The 19344-nt window shown below is 40.0% G+C and overlaps 2 protein-coding genes and 1 long non-coding RNA gene across 3 annotated transcripts; all 3 read left to right on the plus strand.

Annotated features, from left to right (window-relative positions):
* The first annotated feature begins 4356 nt into the window (after positions 1 to 4356).
* LOC114566880 (uncharacterized) lies at positions 4357 to 4971 on the plus strand. Its single transcript, XR_003694108.1, has 3 exons — positions 4357 to 4424; positions 4680 to 4769; positions 4889 to 4971. It is a non-coding gene; the product is annotated as an uncharacterized LOC114566880 (long non-coding RNA).
* Positions 4972 to 11504: 6533 nt separating this feature from the next.
* On the plus strand, positions 11505 to 12947 carry LOC114566872 (putative inhibitor of apoptosis). The gene is made up of 3 exons (XM_028595699.1): positions 11505 to 11705; positions 11888 to 11966; positions 12657 to 12947. Exons 1-3 carry the CDS (start codon positions 11517 to 11519, stop codon positions 12938 to 12940), a joined length of 552 nt encoding a protein of 183 aa, XP_028451500.1. The 5' UTR covers positions 11505 to 11516; the 3' UTR covers positions 12941 to 12947.
* A 1923-nt stretch (positions 12948 to 14870) lies between these two features.
* On the plus strand, positions 14871 to 19157 carry LOC114566270 (caspase-1; the record flags this gene model as incomplete). Its single annotated transcript, XM_028594599.1, has 4 exons — positions 14871 to 14907; positions 16993 to 17055; positions 17838 to 17897; positions 18717 to 19157. Coding segments are annotated over 4 exons (462 nt in total), but the record flags the coding sequence as incomplete, so codon positions are not given.
* Between the last annotated feature and the right edge of the window lie 187 nt (positions 19158 to 19344).

A 19344-nucleotide genomic window follows, 5' to 3' on the forward strand; every position in this document is an offset into this window, starting at 1 on the left:
CAGAAAGGGAATGACATGCAGCAAAGGGCTGCAGTCGAACCTGCAGCCGCTGCAACAAGGACTGAGCCTTTGTACATGGTGCGCACGCTCTACCAGGTGAGCTACCCAGGCTCCCTGTGAACTTTGATTTTAAAGTGATTCACAGAGGAAAACATGTTGTTCTTTGTTTGAGCCACTAGATGGAGGCAGAACTTCACAGATGGACAAAATTGAGATGTTAAAATAAATACCACTTAATGCAGCGTAGTTGTTTCAATTAATTGTATTCATAGTATCAAATCATAACCTCTGTACAGAGCCCTGGAGGTGACAGGGACGAGTAGTTCTTTAAAAGCGTGCACACGATTTATAACTTGCATGTGCGTTTTACTAAAGCGCATGCACGCTTTAAATAAGTTGCACGTACACTTTATGCCTACCAAACACTGGAAGACTTTGAAAAGACTACAGTCTGACACCTTCTCACATCTAAAGACAATCATTTCACATCTATGTCTGTTTTTTTGTGATCACATTTTTTTTTATTTTTTTTTTTATATTTAGAAATTACACACAGTGACAAACAATTACAAACAGTACACTGAGACTTCAGAACGCATCCCAGGGCCAAAAAACATAGAGAGGAAAGATGGGAGGGAGGGAGACAAAACAACACATGCAGAAACAGAAACTCATAAACACATACATAAACAGACACTCATAAACAGACAGACACAAGACAAGGGACCAAACAAATGCGCGAGTTAAGGCAAAGGCTGCAGCACAAGGCTACAGCCCAGACCTCAACGATTCAGTGATGCTGAGCCAAGTGTGCAGAGTATTTCCTGGCGCTCCATGGATGCGAGCTGTAGAAAGTTCCATATACACAGCATCCAAAAAGGAAAGGGTCCATGTACAGATAGACAAATCATGAGGTGGTTTCCAACGGGTTGCAATCATTTTCTTTGCAGCAATAAGTCCAGCAAATAAGTCAGTAAGTCCAGCAAGCATGTTTTTGAGTTGTAGAGAGCTGAAAGGCTGACAGATCATTCAGAATCAAGACATTGACAGTAACAGGCACAGTAACATTAATCAAGGCGGACATTTTGGATGCAATATTGTTGCAGAACTGACCAATGGGAGAGCACTCCCAGATTATGTGAAGATATGTGCCTTGTGCTTTTATTGGGCAGAAAGTGCATAAAGGGCTGTTAATTATTTTCATGTGGTGCATTTTCACTGGGGTGAGATATGTCCTATGAATGAAATTGTAGTGAATCTGCTGAAGGTCTGGATTGCGTGATACTTCTGGAATGTTTGACCATACGTCATGCCAGTCAAGATCGATACTCAGGCCTGGGCAATCGTGTGCCCAGATCCTCTCAATAGGAAGGGCAGAGTGGCCAGATATCACTAAGAACTGATAAAGCCTGGATACCATACCACAGTTTTTAGGCTGCACAGTAAATAACTTCCGGATCGGATGGATGGGCAAAGGCCTCTGCCAAGGGGACACCGTATGCCGTGAGTGCTGATCTTAATTGAAGGTAAAAGACAAAAGAGGAACGTGGTAGATTGAATGCGTTCTGCAAGTCAGAAAAAGGTAACAAGCCAACATAGCTAAAAATGTCTCTTAGACAATGAAGTCCCCTTTGTTCCCATTGGGGGGCTGTTATCAGCCTCCCACCAATCAGGAGTGCTGTATTATTGAATAAAGGGGGAAATGTGTGCCAGTTACAAGCTATATGGCAGTATGTTTCAGCCAATCTCAAAGACAATCTCAAAGAAATCTCAAAAGATGTGAGATAATGGGGCCAAAGTGTAGCTGGCACTGTTTGTTAGAAACATTGGTAAAAAGAACGTCATGGAGTGACCAAGGCTCTGTCATAGAACTTTCTAAAGTACGCCAGCAAACGGACACATCTGGGTTAAACCAAGTGAGGAGGGGCCTCAACATGAAGGACCAAAAATAATGTTTGAAGTTGGGAACTGAGAGGCCACCATCCTCTTTCCTTCTCTGTAGAGTAGACATCTTAAGTCGCGGCCGTTTGCCTTTCCAGATAAATTTAGATACCGCTGATTGTAATTTACGCCAATAGCCATCAGGAGGGGAGAGGTAGCATAGAGCTCACAAAATTAATCCTGGGTAACACATTCATTTTAACCACTGAGACTTGCATACTCTGTACTGATAAGATAAGATATACTTTATTGTCCCCGAAGGGAAATTTGTTTTGGACTCTGTCCATTCTGCAGCATTACAAAGACAACATAGAATACAAAAAAGACAGCACCAAATACAGAAAAAAATTACACAAAATACAGAAAAGACAACACAAATACAAGTATCTCTCAACACATACTCTCATGCAACTGCCACCCTTAATTCTTCAATTGCAATCAATTTGTCCAAGCTGGCTGATTCCTATGCTGATAACTGAGGGAAGTCAAGCTGATTCAACAAGCTGTCACAGTGGGATTTATCCAAAGTCATTTTCACATCTAGGGCCCTATTTTAACGATCCGAAACGTACAGTAAGTATCAAACGCCAAACGCAAGTAGCTTTGTGCGTAGATCTCGGGCGCTGTTGCTATTATACCGGCGGGATACATGACTCTTGTGCCTGACGCAAATCTAAAATGGCTTCGTCTGAAGTAGTTACATTACTCATAGGTGTGGTTTGGGCGTAACGTGCAATAAACCAATCAGAGCGTTATCTCACATTCCCTTTAAAAGCAGGCGCGCTTGTTCCATGGCGGATTGCTATTATAATGGCAGATTTGCTAGGCACACGCGCTTAATACATCCATGGGCGCACGCCAGGAGCGGTTCACAGCCGAGGAGACCGACGTTTGCTATTGATTTTTCTTTTTGACAAATTGTAAATAAAGAAATGTCACAAAAACATACTTTCCTATGTTTTGGGCTCACTCTCATTGAATCACCAGGTTATGAATGCATGGTGATACTTTTGCAATGTAGTCTAACATTAGACCGGGATTACCTCACTATAGACGATGCAGCTCTTCTGTCTCTCCTCTCTCGTGCTGCTGCTGCTGGGACATTTGGGTTAAGTGGCATCGGCACATGCAGTTCAACATCACGTCTCCTTAAGTCCTCTAATATTTCCTCATTTATGTCATCAACACATCCATGATTCATGGAAATGTGTAAAACAAGGTCATATTTTTCCTTGTATTTACTGTATGTATGGTTTGCAAAAATGGGAACTGCTGGGTCCGTGAAATGAGAGAAGCAAAGTATATGCGTGGTGTGCACACTCTACATTACGGCCAAGCATGCGCCCTTAAAATACCATCTTAAAATAGCATCTGAAAAACGCGTCACTGACTTTAGACTAAGTTTTTCCTGGTCTGTGGTGTAATTGTTTTCTGAAACTGCAAAATAGCACTAGGGAACATTTGCGCCGGAACACGAGTTAATTCCCTAATTTACCAACAACCGTCAATTGCACTGGGTGCAAGATAGGGCCCCTAAAGTTTAAGACTGGGGATCTTGCAGGTCACACATTGCAAGACTACAACTAGATTTGTTGATGTAACCAAGCTCCGGCTAGCGTTAGCTGGTAACTTTAAGAGAAAGTCTGTAGATTTTCATTTCTGCCGTATATGCAGATGAATGTCTCCATTACCCAGAGGTCTGTGTTTATCCGCCGGTAAAACTCCAGTTGGATTACGCACTTCAGAAATTTTACTAAAGCACACGTGCGACTTATTGAAAGCATGCATGCGCTTTAATAAAGCCTGCGTGTGACTTATTTAAAGCCCGCATGCATTTTAGTAAAGCATGCATGCAAGTTATGTTGTTTTTATTTATATCGTCCATGTCACCTCCAGGGCTCCGTTCATCTGACATCACTTCCTTTACATAAAAACGTTTACAGTTTATAAAATGTTTTGTTATAGCTCCACATTACAAGCTGCAACATCAATATGCTGCTTAGATGTTAATGACTCAGTAATAATAATTAAATACTATAATAAAAAAGATTACGTTTACTGGATTAATGATTTACGATTACAGCTATGAAAGCTGCTTTACCTCGCTGACTAACACCAAACAATATTTATGACTGTATTTGTTCACACAACATGAAACTGAAAGTACCCGCTCTTTTCTCGGCCTGTGGGCGGGAAATAAAGGGAAAAAGCATTGTTCAATAGAGGGGGGGACTGTGAGTTTGAAACTGGATGTTTTTATTTTGAGGATTAACTCATAGTTGGAAAAAATTTGATATTTGACATTTCCAAATACATTTAAGCATTTATTCTAGATAACTAGAGCGGCAGGCAGGTTGGTGAAACATGATTAATAATTTTAAGTTGGTATCTTCCACTTACTGGCACATAAAAGTATTTACATATTATTTCCTCCAATGAGAGCACCTCCAACGGCCGACAAACCTCAAACAAAGAAGGACAAAGTGAGTATTAATTAAACAATTTATTGTTAATTTCTCCTGAAAAAATGTATGCTTACACCACATTAAGAGATGATCTGAGCCACATGTGACCAGATTGTTTTAGCCGTGTGGACTCAAATCTGCCTCCTCAACTGTAAGCAGAAGTACGGACTCATTCATTGGCTTTGTCCACCATGTCTGAGCTAAAGCTTTTGCTTTGTGTATTTTGAAAATTTCTATCTAATTGTGTTTAATCACTCCTCGTGGTTTGTTCAGATGGATCCTGTTGGAGCAGTGCACACCGAAAAGAAGACAGAGAAGCAAGCTTCGTCCCTGAAACCAACCGAATCCTCCAAAACCTCCAAGGTAGCAGCAGAGACAACTCTGTTCTACTGATGCTAACATCTGTTTAAAATGTCTTATTTCTGCATCAAGAACTGAACATTGATGAAATTGTACTTTTATTTTTTTGGTATCTAATTTAGCCCGATGGTCTGACAGTTACCTCCATTAAAGAAGTCAAGTCATTTTGTGACAAGACAGAAGTGACTGTCAATGGAAAAGTTACGAAGGTGAGTTAAGTTACTTACAAGCTACAAAATGAATTTTGACCATAAAATGTTTTGACGCGTGGGTAGCAGGCTATTACAGTGACATAGTCCACTACAATGACATTTTCCCAGTGGGGGAGCTGTTTAACATGGTGGATCAGCGACTTCCAATAAGAATACAACTTATCAGAGGAACCTCTAAGAGAAGACTTTATTTTCTCAAGTTTTAAGGAAGATCAAGTATCACACAGCCAGTTCTTAAAAGATGAGGGTGAGTGTCAAAGATGCAAGATCCTCTGATGGGCAGTCAGAGAAGTAAAAGCAATGCCGTCGCTCTAATTATCTGGAGGCCTGCAAAAAATAGCTACATGAGGGAACATACAGATCTTCAACTCCAAAACCTTTGAGATTGTATTAAAGAATAGCTGCCAGAAGTTGGACAGAAGTTCGGAGCATGAAAATTAGGGTCAAATCCCAAGGGTAATTGGGAACATCTATTGCATCCCTCATCTGATGCACCCGGGTAGATCTTGGCAAGCCTGGCTTTACTATAGTGGTTCCTATGCAATACTTTCAATTGTAAAAGACACGAGCCAGGTGGCACCACACTCCAAGGAAATCCGTGAGACGAGAAAGGCTCCAGGTGAAAATGCAAAGTTGGAAAAAGGCATTTATAGTACAATTTATGCGTTCTTTGATTTAATTTGACGTTTGATTGGTCCACGAATGCAGCAGCATATAATAAAAATTACTCTTTTTTGTTTTTAAGATTTGATATTTTTTAAATTGAAGTGATAATACATATAATGCAAGATACCAAAAATTGTTATCCATTTGCCAATTTTGAAGTAAAAATTAAAAGGTTGTTGATTAGACATGATACCCAATCTTAAAGTCAGAGTGATAAGAAAATGCATCTTCGTCAAACAAATTCAAAATTTTTAAATTTTTTTGTTTGTTAAAATAACTTGTGTTATTGGTTTGTTCAGATTAATCATGTCGAAAAGATTGAGGTGAAGTCCACCAAGAAGAAGATAAAAAGGCAACAATTCCAACTTAAAGACGAGACTGATTCCACCGAGATCTTCATGTGGGGGGATGAGACCGAGCTATGCAGAGGATTATCAGTCGGAGATGTCGTTAAGGTTACCAACATGAAGACCCATCATTACACTCAACTTGTATCTCTGAACTCAACTAAATACACTAGAATTGAAAAGGTACCTGCAATGATCTCCTCGCTCTACTGTTCTCAAAGCCACAAGTCAGCCATGTTTGTAGTTTAGGCAAATCTGGACATTTATAATTATATTGAGGGGTGATTCCAATATTTAAAAATGGATTACAGGAATTCTATTTAATGGTGTTTTAATCTCATTGTTTGTTCAGATGGATCCTGTTGGGGCTGTAAAGACCGAAAAGAAGACAGAGAAGCAAAATTCGTCCCTGAAAACAGCCGAGTCCTCCAAAACCTCCAAGGTAGCAGCAGGGACAACTCTGTTCTACTGATGCTAACATCTGTTTAAAATGTTTGATTTTCCTCTCAAATCAGTGAGGTTTGTTGTTTAGTTTATTACCGGTAGTAGAAAGAGAAAATTCAAAGTCCAATTAATTCATCCATAAAAGCAAAGAAACTACATACTAATTAACCAACGCAAACATGTTTTAAATAAATATCCCTAAAATAAAACCCTGGATATAAACAAACCGATTTTAACACATTTCATTATTAACCTGTTAATGCAGACATGTTGGGAACCACTGAACTATAAAACTCAACCTTCACTATGAATGTCACTCTGTCTTTATTCAGACTCCAAGTGCTGCTGTCCAGACTGGGACGATAAAAATAATGGGAATTAAAGAGTCCAAAAAACGGAACACTCACCTTGAGGTGGAGTTCAACTACCGGATGCAGACGGTTTATGTGACAACTCGTCTTCTGGCAAACACGTTTGGGATCAAATTGGACGATGATATAGAAAGGAGACTCCGCTCTCAAATGCCCCTCACAGCAGAAGCAACGTTACAAGGAAATAAAATGATATACATTAGGGTTATCCCTAACCTGGGTAAGAAATCAATATACATTTAATTCTTTAACATGAAATCACAGTGAATGAAATTAGGATGTTTGAGTACAAAATTCTTTACAAAGTGATAAAAACAAATTGTGGCTTTTGGAGCCAGCATCTCCACGTTTGCTTCATTTTTCAGCATTGACTGTTTGATACTATATGATAAATTAAAAACTTAGATAAAAGATATTTATATATAATAATACATATATCATAGTGGAGGGTGCGTACTTGAAAACCCCGATGAAGTCGCAAAGGTCTGAGCCACAACGCTTGGACAAAAAGAAGAGAGCAAAAGAAGAGAGAGACTTTATGCAAGTACACCAAACCACATGAGGCATCAGGCAGCGATTCTGGATCCTTTAAAGATATTCAATAACAAATGTCACATTTCGACTTGTGATTGTTATGCACACAGAATTTAAAATGTTTAAATAAGCAACTGAAGAAATCAAATGATGGTGTAATGAACACAAAATATAAGTTTGTCTTTTGGCTGATGGATCTCAGTGGGGATCTACTTAGACTTAACATCTGTTAACCAGCATCTATGAAAAGACATAAACTCAGAATCTCTTTACAGAGAAAAAGCACCAGAGAAAAATGACAGAATCATTTTCAATTTGTGTGGGTTTAACTTTTTTAAACTGTCGTTTTCAGAGACAAGCGAATGTGCGCGTACGTCAGGATCAGTAGCCGAGAAACAAAAACCTGACGCTGGTAGGCATCTCACACACACACACACACACACACACAACACACACACACGTATATTAAATGTATTCTGTCAAATCATAATAGACTTACTGTATCTAGTCATTCCAACAGCTTGATGTCCACTAATGTAGAGGAGGTGGCTGATGGTCACTCCCCTTCTGAACTTGTATCTGTAGCCACTCTTAGTGATGATCTGACTGAGGGGGGGGTTTAGTAGAACAGCAGCAGGGACGGAGCATCTCCTTGGTCTATGCCACACTTTATGTTTACTTTTGCAATTGGCTTTCGTTTGTCTTCTAGAGTCGTCTTCCACAGCCTCATTGAGTTCTTGATTAAGACTCTCAGGGCCAGATGTGCTAAGACTTTTGCTCCCCCTTTTTGCGTAAAAGCATGGCGAGGTGTGTACAAACAGGCCGCACTGCGGTAAAAGTGCAGACTGTCTGTCGGACTGAAAAAGGAAAATTGCACTTTTCCGTGTCATGCATATGCATTCACAGTAGGGTGAAGGGGAAAGTGGGAGTTTCCCATAAAGAGATGGGAGGGAAAGCGTAATGTGCGCCTAATGATGTATTCCGCGGTATGTAGAAAAAACGCCTGTGAAAGCGTGCCTCTATTTTGTGGTGAAAATTAGGGTTGTGTTCGATTGAAGAAATTCTTAGTCGACATTCAATTGTATCGACTAATCGATTAGTTGATTTAATCAACAGATCTATAAATCTGAGTTTCTCCACAAAGAGTCATGCTAAAAGCAACACTTTAATTCTTGTGTTTACCAGAGATGTGCTCGTACGTTTCTGGGAAATAAGTCATTCAGCATGAAAAAAGCATAAAAAATGACTAATGGACTAAAGAGATCAAAGTTAACTAAGACGAAAACGACCGATTAGTCGACTAATCGACTAAGAGGGAGCAGCCCTAGTGAAAATTCTCCGCCTCTTAAAAGCAAGCGGGTTTCCTCGCATATGGCTCCTAGTGAAATGGCAGCAGTAATCCGAGCAAGACGAAGAGATAGGCCAAGGAGACGAGCTGAAAAGATTTTTGCCACAAGGATCACACTTTTTCAGTTCAGTGAACACGAAATCATTAAGTGTTACAGATTGAGCAACCATGCAATATTACAATTACTGGAAGAAATCAAAGATGACATAGAATATTCGATTCAGAGTTCGCATCCCATTCCAGCAGTTGTTAAACTCCTCGCTACATTACAGATATATCGGCATCAGGATCATTTCAAACAGTCCTAGCATCAGCAGAGGGAACATCTCAGTCTGCACTCAGCCGTATCATAGCACCAGTACTTAACGCTCTGCTACAGCGCACTAGTCAATACGTACATTTCCCCACCATTAATGCCGAAATAACATCAAGCAGGAACAGGTACCATTGTTTGCACCCAAATATAGGTCTATAACTAACAATTATTTTCATAGTCGATTAATCTGTTGATTATTTTCTCGATTAATCATTTAGTTATTTGGTCTATAAAATGTCAGAAAATGGTGAAAAATGTGGATCAGTGTTTCCCAAACGGCCAAGATGACTTCCTAAAATGTTTTATTTTGTCCACAACTCAAAGATATTGAGTTTACTGTCCAAGAGGAGAGAAGACACTAGAACATATTCATATTTAACAAGCTGGAATCAAAGAATTTTTACTTTTGTCTTAAAAAAGTTAAACCGACTAATCGATTATCAAAATAGTTGGCGATTAATATAAAAGTTGACAACTAATCGATTAATCGTTGCAGCTCTACCCACATACCAACTATCCCCCCGTTACTCCAGGAACACATTTACAGAAACAGATTCAATTACGCGTTTAAATGCGTGCAATTTACGGTATAGTGGGCGGAGAAAGGCGCTGATTCCCTGATGAACGGCAGGTTTGGTAAATACGACGTAAGCTGAAGTATCACAGCGTGCGCTTTCTGCTGGTCGGCCATGGCGCTGATAAGGCTACGTTCGCAAATGTACGTACATCTGGCCCTCAGTGTCCCGTTGATGTTACACAGCTCCAAGCATTCCAGTATCCATGAGTGCAGCATCAAATCGTAGCCTTTCTCGTAGTCGATCTAGTCAGTGCACTAGTCAGGTTGTTCTTACAGTCTCAGCTCTGTCGACCAGTAGCTGGTGTTTGGCTCCCCAGGGGTCTTTCTGGGCTCGGCCTGAGTGTTGAGCCATGTGGTGGCCTCTAGCTCACCTGGTAGAGCGTGCTCCCTATGTAGGCCCGGGTTCGAATCTGACCCGAGGCCCTTTGCTGCGTGTCATCCCCCTTCTCCCCCCCACATTTCCTGACTCTCTTCAGCTGTTCTAAATAGAGGAAAAATCCCTAAAAATATCTTTAAAAACATCAATATTAAGTGAAATAAATTGGCCTTTTCTCAATAATTTACAATAAAATAGCAGTTTTTGTAATGCTTCCTGTATGCAGGTTGTTATTTAAACATTTTAACTTTTTTTAGGTAAACCTCTGCTGATTTATTAAATAATATCGTTAACTAAACACTGACAGAAGTTTGTTTCTCCTTGTAAAGATCAACAGAAGAGCAGCCAACCTGACAAGGTAAGATTTTGGAAATAAACTTGTAAGGTTAATTTTCCGGATGGATACAATATCAAAATACTTTCATGTATACATCATTCACAATAACCACACAGCAGTGAAATGTTTTAAAATATGAATGTAAGTTTCTGCATTAAGAACTGAACATTGATGAAATTGTACTTTTATTTTCTTGGTATCTAATTTAGCCCGATGGTCTGACAGTTTACTCCATTAAAGAAGTCAAGTCACTTCCTGTCAAGACAGATGTGGGTGTCCAAGGAACAGTTACAAAGGTGAGTTCAAACCGGAGAAGTTATTTACGAGCTACGAGATGAATCGTGACCATAAAACGTTTGACGGGGACGGGGGGAAAAGAATTTTTTTTATTTTTTTTATATTTTCTTAAACGGAGTGGTCAACTTACAATCCAAATGCAGTAACACAGTTATTGTTTCCATTTTCATAAAGAACGGTATATACACAAACAACTCTATTATAGTCACATCCTCTGTCCCTCCATCCATCCCTTCCCACCCCACATGAAACCAGATAGCCAGATATACAAAAGTTAAACAAAAAATAAACATCATAATTATAACAATAATAAATTAAATGAAATTGGAAAAAAACTAAATAATAATAAAAATAGAAAGGAATTAATCATCTCTAGGAATGGTTTAGTGGTTGTTGACACCAGAGGGCCAGATTGATGGGGTCCATTAGCGAGCAAGAGTCACTAGAGCTCAGATGCTCCTGTAATATATCCTGTCGTACGGTGTTGTATGGAGGGCAGACAGTGGAGCATAGCCACGTGGGTGGCAGGCCATTACAGTGACATAGGCCACTACAATGACATTTCCCCAGGGGGCTGTTTAACATGGTGGATCAGCAACTTCCAATAAGAACCTCTAAGGCCGGCTTCACACTGCCTGCGTGGCGTGAGCGTGGCATTTCTGTTGCATGTCAGTTGCGTGGCGGCTGCGTGCATTTTTCTGTCAGCTTCCCAACAAAAGCAGTGAAAATTATGACAAACAAAGTTGTTGATTAGACATGATACCCAATCTTAAAGTCAGAGAGATAAGAAAATGCATCTTCGTCAAACAAATTCTGTTTTTAAATTTGTGAAAAATAAGTAATTTCTGCTTGTTAAAATAACTTGTGCTATTGGTTTGTTCAGATTAATCATGTTGATAAGGTTGAGGTGAAGTTCACCCAGAAGATGAGAAAAAGGCAACAATTCCAACTTGAAGACAAGACTGATTCCATCGAGATCGTCATGTGGGGGGAAGCCACCAAGCAATGCAAAGGGTTATCAGTTGGAGATGTCGTTATGGTTACCAACATGAAGACCAATAGGTACTATGAAAACGTATCGCTGAACTCAACTGTGTACACCAGAATTGAAAAGGTACCTGCAATGATCTCCTCGCTCTACTTTTCTCAAAGCCACAAGTCAGCCATGTTTGTAGTTTAGTCTGTGGAATGAGGCAAATCTGGACATGATTGTATTATATTGAGGGATGTTTCCAATATTGAAAATGGATTACAGGAATTCTATTTAATGGTGTTTTAATCTTGTGTTTTTTTCAGATGGATCCGTCAAGATCCGTCCCTAAAACCAGCCGAAACCTCCTGGAGAGACGTCTCTATTCTTCTGAAGCAAACTCAAGTCAGTGGACATAAATCATACATTAGAAACGTGCCATGACTCTGCACCTGGGTAGCTCACCTGGTAGAGGGCATGCCCATATACAGAGGCTCAGTCCTTGACGCAGCGACTGTGGGTTTGGTTCCGACCTGAGGCCCTTTGCTGCATGTCATTCCCCCTCTCTCTCCCCTTTTATGTCTAAAGCTGTCCTGTCAAAGATAAAGGCCTAAAAAGGCCTGAAAAATATTCTTTAGAAAAATACACATGCCATGACAACATAAATGAAAAAGCACTGCCTACAGTCTGTCTCTGCGGGCTCTCTGCAGACGAGAGAGAGAGACGTTTTTAAAAGTCTTAAAAGTTTGTCCTATTTGTCTCCAAAGCTGAACACTGCTGTTGTCCTTTCTCAGCTGAGACTTTAAACGCATCGCTCGAGCTTCTGCGCATGAAAGTCCTTAGAATACACCATTTTGTAAACATAGTTGTGTGGAGCTGATAGTCTTTATTAGCTTTGTAGCAACTCATTCTGCAATGCCTTGGATGTAACGGACATTCATTCATATAAAATAGTTGTGCACTATGGCTTTAATCAGCGTTTATTAAGAGACATCCAAACCCAGCATCTCTCTACAGAGAAAAACCACCAATGAAAAATGCTTAATTTCATTTTGAATTTGTGTGTTTGACTTTTTTTTTTTATGTCCTTTTCAGGTCCAAACGAGGCAATCCCAGCAGAGAAAAAGCTGTTGAAAGTTCGTAAAGATTTTGTAGAAGGAGTGTCTGATGCTAATCTAAACCAGCTTCTGGATAAACTCCTTCATGATGGTGTTATCAATGATGAGGAAATGCAGTCAGTCAATACAAAAACCAGAGCAGACAAAGCACGAGACCTGATCGACACGGTGCGAAGAAAGGGAACTAAAGCCAGCTCACTTCTGATCAATACTCTCCGTGAGGTGGATCCCCTCCTTTCTGAAAAGCTGAAATTAATCTGAAGCTAAAGGAAGAAACTGTGGAGTGTGATGATGAATCTCTATAATAACTGATTGTTACACATTAACTATTGTCATCTTTAGATTAAAATCAGTTTAAGCCTGTTTTATTAAGTAAACATTGACTATGAAAGTGATTCAAAGGGAGAAGAAAACATGTTCTTTGTTTTAGCCACTAGATGGAGGCAGAACATCACTGATGATGTGAAAATCAGAATTCACAATTGAGAAAAATATGTCTTGATGTTTAAAGATAAACTGGTTTGTCATTTTTTTTACATTATTTATATTTCTTTTACATTTTTACAGCCTCTGATGTAATCATTAGTTTAGGAAAATAATAAAAAGATAAACAAATACCCATTAATGCAGCATGGTTTTTACAATTACATTTCTTTTTAATTTTTAGTGTCAAATCCGACAGCAGTTCTTTTGCTTATAAAATAAAATGATCAGTTAATAAAATGTGTTGATATAGCTCCATATTACAAGCTGCAACATCAATACGCTGCTTAGATGTTAATGACTCAGTAATAAAAATACATAAGATAACACTTTCAAAGGGCCTACTCTGCAAAACAAGTACTATTACTTTTGATACTTTACATTTTGTTGCTAAAACTTCCATACTTTTAATGAGGTCAGATTTTATATGAAGGACTTTTACTTGAGTAAACTTAAGTTATGAAAACTAAACTGCTGAGTGTGTCCATGTTGGAAAGCTGCTTTACCTCGCTGACTAACACCAAACAATATTTATTACTGTATTTGTTCACACAACATGAATCTGAAAGTACCCGCTCTGTTCTCGGCCTGTGGGCGAAAAAGAATAACAACTACTTAAAGTTTTAAATGAGGTCAATCTTTAAATGAAGGCTTTTTACTTGTAGTATTTTTACTGAAGTTGTGAATATTTCTTCAACCACAGACTGAGGCTGAACTGCTGGATGAGTCTTTTGTGGAAAGCTGATTAACACAAAGGACAGAAAATAACATGTTAGTATGTGTTCACATGACATGAAACTGAAAAGTGCCCGCTCTGTTTTCAGCCTGTGGGCGGGAAAGAAAGGGCAAAAGCATTGTTCAATAGGGGGGACTGTGTTTGAAACTGGATGTTTTTTGGGATTTACAAAGTCATAGTTGGAAAAAATTAAATATTGGACGTTTCCAAATACATTTAAGCATTTATTTTAGACTACTAGAGCAACAGGCTGACTTGTGGCAGGTTGGTGAAACATGATTAAAGTTGGTATCTTCCACTTACCTGCAGATACAAGTATTTACATGATACTTCCTCCACTGAGAGCACCGCCAACTGTCGACGAACGTCAAACAAAAAAGGACAAAGTGAGTATTAATTAAACACTTGACTGTTAATTTCACCTGAAATAATGAATGCTTAGACCACATGAAGAGATGATCTGAGCCACATATGACCACATTGTTTTAGCCGTGTGGACTCAAATCTGCCTCCTCAACTGTAAGCAGAAGTATACAGACTCATTCACTGGCTTTGTCCACGACTCCACGATGTCTGAGGTAGGGTTAGTATTAAATAAATGATATATATTTTATCTGGTAAAGCCGTAAGTGTGATGTTTGAGTGTTTCCTATTTGCTAGTTTTGTTGTCATCAACCCCGTCAGGTTTTTAACTGTTTTGTTCATTCTCTCTGTGTGTTGCAGATGTCATTTGAGACAGATTGGAAGATAGCCCTGAGCTCCATCCTGGAGCATCTGATTGACTCACAATTCGCTAAGCTGCTGCTCTATCTGGACAAAATCCCTCAAGGAGTGAAGGATGGCAAGGCCAGAGAAGAAATCCCTGATTTAATTGTCCAGAAGTACGGGACAGAAAAGTCCATCTCTGAAATAGATAAAATAATGAAGAAGATACCAAGGAAGGACGCTAAAGTCCAGAAGCTGCTGCGCCCCTTTGTGGAGAAACTAAAGAAACGGCAGAAAGAAAAAGGTTTGCAGAGTTGATATGATTAACGGTTAACATTTATATAGATTATTTCCCCCCCTTGATTAATTATTTAACATTAAATCAGTTGTTGAAGCACATTTGTTCTTTCTTTTGGATGGTAATGTACACGTGGCTCCGGTGCATGCTTTAAAACAAACAATTGTCACTCAAAACATTTACCAAAAATGTGAAACTTAAAGCTGCTGTAGGTAAGATTGTGATGAGCCAGGACTTTGCCAACAAATTTGAACATCGACAACTTCTCAGTCCCTCCCCCCTTTCTGCTGCAGCCCAAACCGTCTCCTAAGTCCCTCCCACACTAAGGGAGTTTGACAGAAATGCCGGCATGTCAGACAACATTTTCAATAACTAAACACTAACACAATTTTAACTTTACTCACCAACAGTAAAACGATGCTAACTAGCAGGCTACCGTTAGCCATTTCAGCATCATATCAGACCGACCACTGTGCAAACATTACTATCATCCTCACCAACCTAGTTTTGTGGACTTTTGACTACTAATAACCAAGTGAAAGATAAATCATTCATGGTAATTACGTTACCTGTCGAGAAGAAATGTGGCTACGTCTGCATCGTTCTTCAGATCTTTAAAATCCTGCAGCTCAGGCCACCTCTGAAAAGCCACTCCAATATTCACCCAAGTTTTATTACGTGCTCAATCAACTTCTTTCTTCTTTCTTTTCCTATTTTTCATACTTGTCTAGGCTGTGTAAGCATTTGCCGCGAAAGGAGGAATTGGGAGTTTTACTTGTGGTGATTGTTTGTCCTAGCCTGGTGAGACCATGCTGATTGGGCGAGCTCCAGTTTTCTACTCGCAGATCAGTCTGGCATCTTGAGATAGAGAAAATTTGGAGCCGTTCGCCAAACGACTGACCAATCAGCGTTGGTTTTGAGGCAGGTTTAGGTGTGATGCAACGAGAAGCGACGGTTCAGTCTAAACAACGCGCCGGCTTCCACGGAAGAGATGAGCGTAGCTATCGTGCAAGTTTTATCCGAATTAGAAAGTATTCCTTCATTGAAAGAAGAGCAAAAAATGGCACTGGAGGCTTTTCTAGGAGGAAAAGATTTTTTTCGCTCTTCTCCCGACTGGTTTTGGCAAGAGTTGGCTCTGATTGGTTGATTTGGCCCGTCTATCACCAACTATAGGTGGTGATAGACAGATGGTTTATCCAATCAGCTAACCAGGATTTTCACCCCCTCCCAAAAGTTCTCCAACGGAAATTTCCCAGATGGATTGCTTCGCAGTAGCTCGGCATATCCATCTGGGAAATTTCCGTTGGAGAACTTTTGGGAAGGGGTGAAAATCCTGGTTAGCTGATTGGATAAACCAGAGTCGGAGTCAGGTTATGTTTCTCTGCCATTGCATTTGAGATGCTCCAACTGTCTCACCTGTGAATCTGGCCAAGTGCGTGTGAAGAAGGGGCGAAGGGTGGGAAACCTTTCTGCAGCTCGTGCGCAGGCAAGGGGGAGGGGAGAACGCTATTATATGTGTGTGTGTGCCCGAGCAGTGATTGACAGGGACTTCTCTGTTCTACTGAGGCTAACTCAAGTCAGTAGACATAAATCATACATTAGAAACGTGCCATGACTCGGCACCTGGGTAGCTCACCTGGAAGAGCGCACACCCAGAGGCTCAGTCCTCGACGCACCGACCTGTGGCCCCAGTTCTCTGTGGACCATCTGCAGATGAGAGAGAGAGGGAGACGTTTTTAAAAGTTTGTCCTATTTGTCTCCAAAGCTGAACACTGAATGTGTCCTTTCTCAGCTGTGACTTTAAACGCATCACTCGAGCTTCTGCGCATGAAAGTCGCCGGAATACACCATTTTGTAAACATAGCAATACTGAGAAAAACAGAGTTGCGTGGAGCTGATAGTCTTACTTAGCTTTGTATCAACTCATTCAATGCCTTGAATGTAAGCGACGTTCATTCATAAAATAGTTGCGCACTATGGCTTAATCAGCGTTTATTAAGAGACATCCAAATCCAGAGAAAAACCACCAATGAAAAATGCTAAATTTCTTTTTGAATTTGTGTGTTTTACTTTTTTTAATGTCCTTTTCAGGGACAACGAGCGAATGTGCGAGTACGTCAGGATCAGGGGCCAGGAAGCGAAAACCTGCAGCTGGTAGGTCAACACACACTGAGCCACCGACAAAATTAAATACTGTTAGACTGTGATAGTGTAATGTGACATTTAGGCCACTTTCACATTTACAGTTTGGGTAGACTCGCTGTGATTTTGGGGTTAAGTGGCAACATTATTTAGTTTTTCATTTGGTTCGGTTTGCGTTCACACTGCACTTTGTCAAACCTAATCATACAGTCGCTGGTCTGTTGGACAGAATATCTGAGTGAAACTCGTTGACACTTAAAAAATGGAGACACACAAAATCCACAATGTGTTGGGGTTTCTGGTTTTGCTTTAGTGTTTCTAATATTTTAGAAGAAGGCAATCAATCTGAGCAGCTCACAGACAGCGACTGAAGGAGAGAGAGCAATGATGATGTATTTTCAAATAGACCTAAAGTCATGTGTGCTCACAATATCTTGGATGGATCTAAAAGATATCACTAAATCCTATAGAAGTCCTTAATGGTGCAAGTTGAAACTACAGTCTGTTTTTTTGGTTCACTTCCTGTATTTGAGTCGGATCCGGTTCTCACCTAAAGTGAACAAAACCCCACAGCACAGCAGAGAACCGAGACCCCAAAGTTCAGATCAGCTTTCACGTGTCCAAACCAACCGGACTATCCGACCAAACACTCCAGGGTTCAAATTGCTCAAGTGTGAAAGCAACCTTAAACTAAACATGTCTCTACCGAGAGAGACTCAGGCACTGAAAAATTAGCCAACTGAGAGAATAATCTTCAATTTGTGTGTTTTTAACTTTTTAAATGTCTTTTTCAGGGACGACAAGCAAACTTGCAGCTGATTCAGGATTGCCCAAGAAGCAAAAAACTGCAGTTGGTAGGTTAGCTTGCCCGTACATGCAGTTACCAAGATATTAATTATCTCTTTATTACTTTAGATTGCTAACACTAGTTTCATGCTTATTTGTTTATAGTATCACAGTTGTTGCAGCAACATCCGTTTAGATTAATCACATCAAAAACACAAGATAGCACCAGTGCCTTCATGACTTCCGATTTTCAATCCAGACATTCAAGTTTCATTCAATCCGACTAGAGTACAGTGACCCGTTGGTAACGTGATAGGGACAGAATAGAGCATAGAAATCAACGGGAGCTGGCGGGAGCGGGACAGAGTTGGATATTAAATTAAAAAATTACGCTGCAATGCGGTGAGTGCGCCCAAAGATTGCGAGAAAAGAGAACCACTTACAACTCACAATACGTTTGTTGATTGGCTACTGCTAGCCGCAGACAGTGATTCTTCTAACCTACCCTAAATCGATAAATGTGTGTTTTGAGTGTGAGAAGATCTCTGTTAGGAATCACGTACTGAAATGGCCTGCAGGTAATGCTTGTATAGTGTAGCCTAAATTTCCGCAGCAACCTCAATGATTTGACCGCGATTAACCAGACATGCTACAGGGGGACAACGGTGTCTGATAACTTCAGACAACATAGGGAACCAAATGGGAGGGGGGCAGTCACGTGATCAGGACATGACGGGAGTATTTTCGTGGGCTTGGGATGGGATGGGAGCGACAATTGATTCCCGTGTCACCCTCTACATCTTTGAACTGATTGTTCCAAATTATTCATACCATCATTCATTTCATAACACAAAATGACAAAAGTATTTTCCCTGGATATCTTCCAGGTCCAAGCGAGGCAATCCCAGCAGAGGACAGCGTCCCAGCAGAGGAAAAGCTGTTAAAAGTTCGGACAGAGTTTGTAAAAAGAGTGTCTGATGCTAATCTAAACCAGCTTCTGGATAAACTCCTTGAGCATGGTTTTATAAATGATGAGGAAATGCAGTCAGTCAGAACAAAAGTCAAAGCAGAGAAAGCACGAAACCTGATCGACCTGGTGCGGGAGAAGGGACCAGAAGCCAGCTCACTTTTGATCGATACTCTCTGTGAGTTGGATCAATGTGTTTCAAAAGTGCTGAAATTAATCTGAAGAATAAGCAAGAAGCTATGGAGTGTGATGATGAATCTCTGTAATAACTGATTGTTCCACATTAACTATTGTCATCTTTAGATTATAATCTGTTTAAGCCTGTTTTATTAAGTAAACATTGACTATGAAAGTGATTCAAAGGGAGAAGAACACATGTTGTTCTTTGTTTTAGCCAATAGACGGAGGCAGAACTTCACAGATGGACAGACAAGATGCAGATGTTAAATTAGAAAAAACAATTGAGAAAAATATGTCTGAGTGAAGATTATTCTCCTGATGTTTAAAGAGATACTGGTTGGTAATTTTGATATGTATATATATATATT

The sequence above is a fragment of the Perca flavescens genome, chromosome 13 (assembly GCF_004354835.1).
Source record: "Perca flavescens isolate YP-PL-M2 chromosome 13, PFLA_1.0, whole genome shotgun sequence".
NCBI lineage: Eukaryota > Metazoa > Chordata > Actinopteri > Perciformes > Percidae > Perca > Perca flavescens.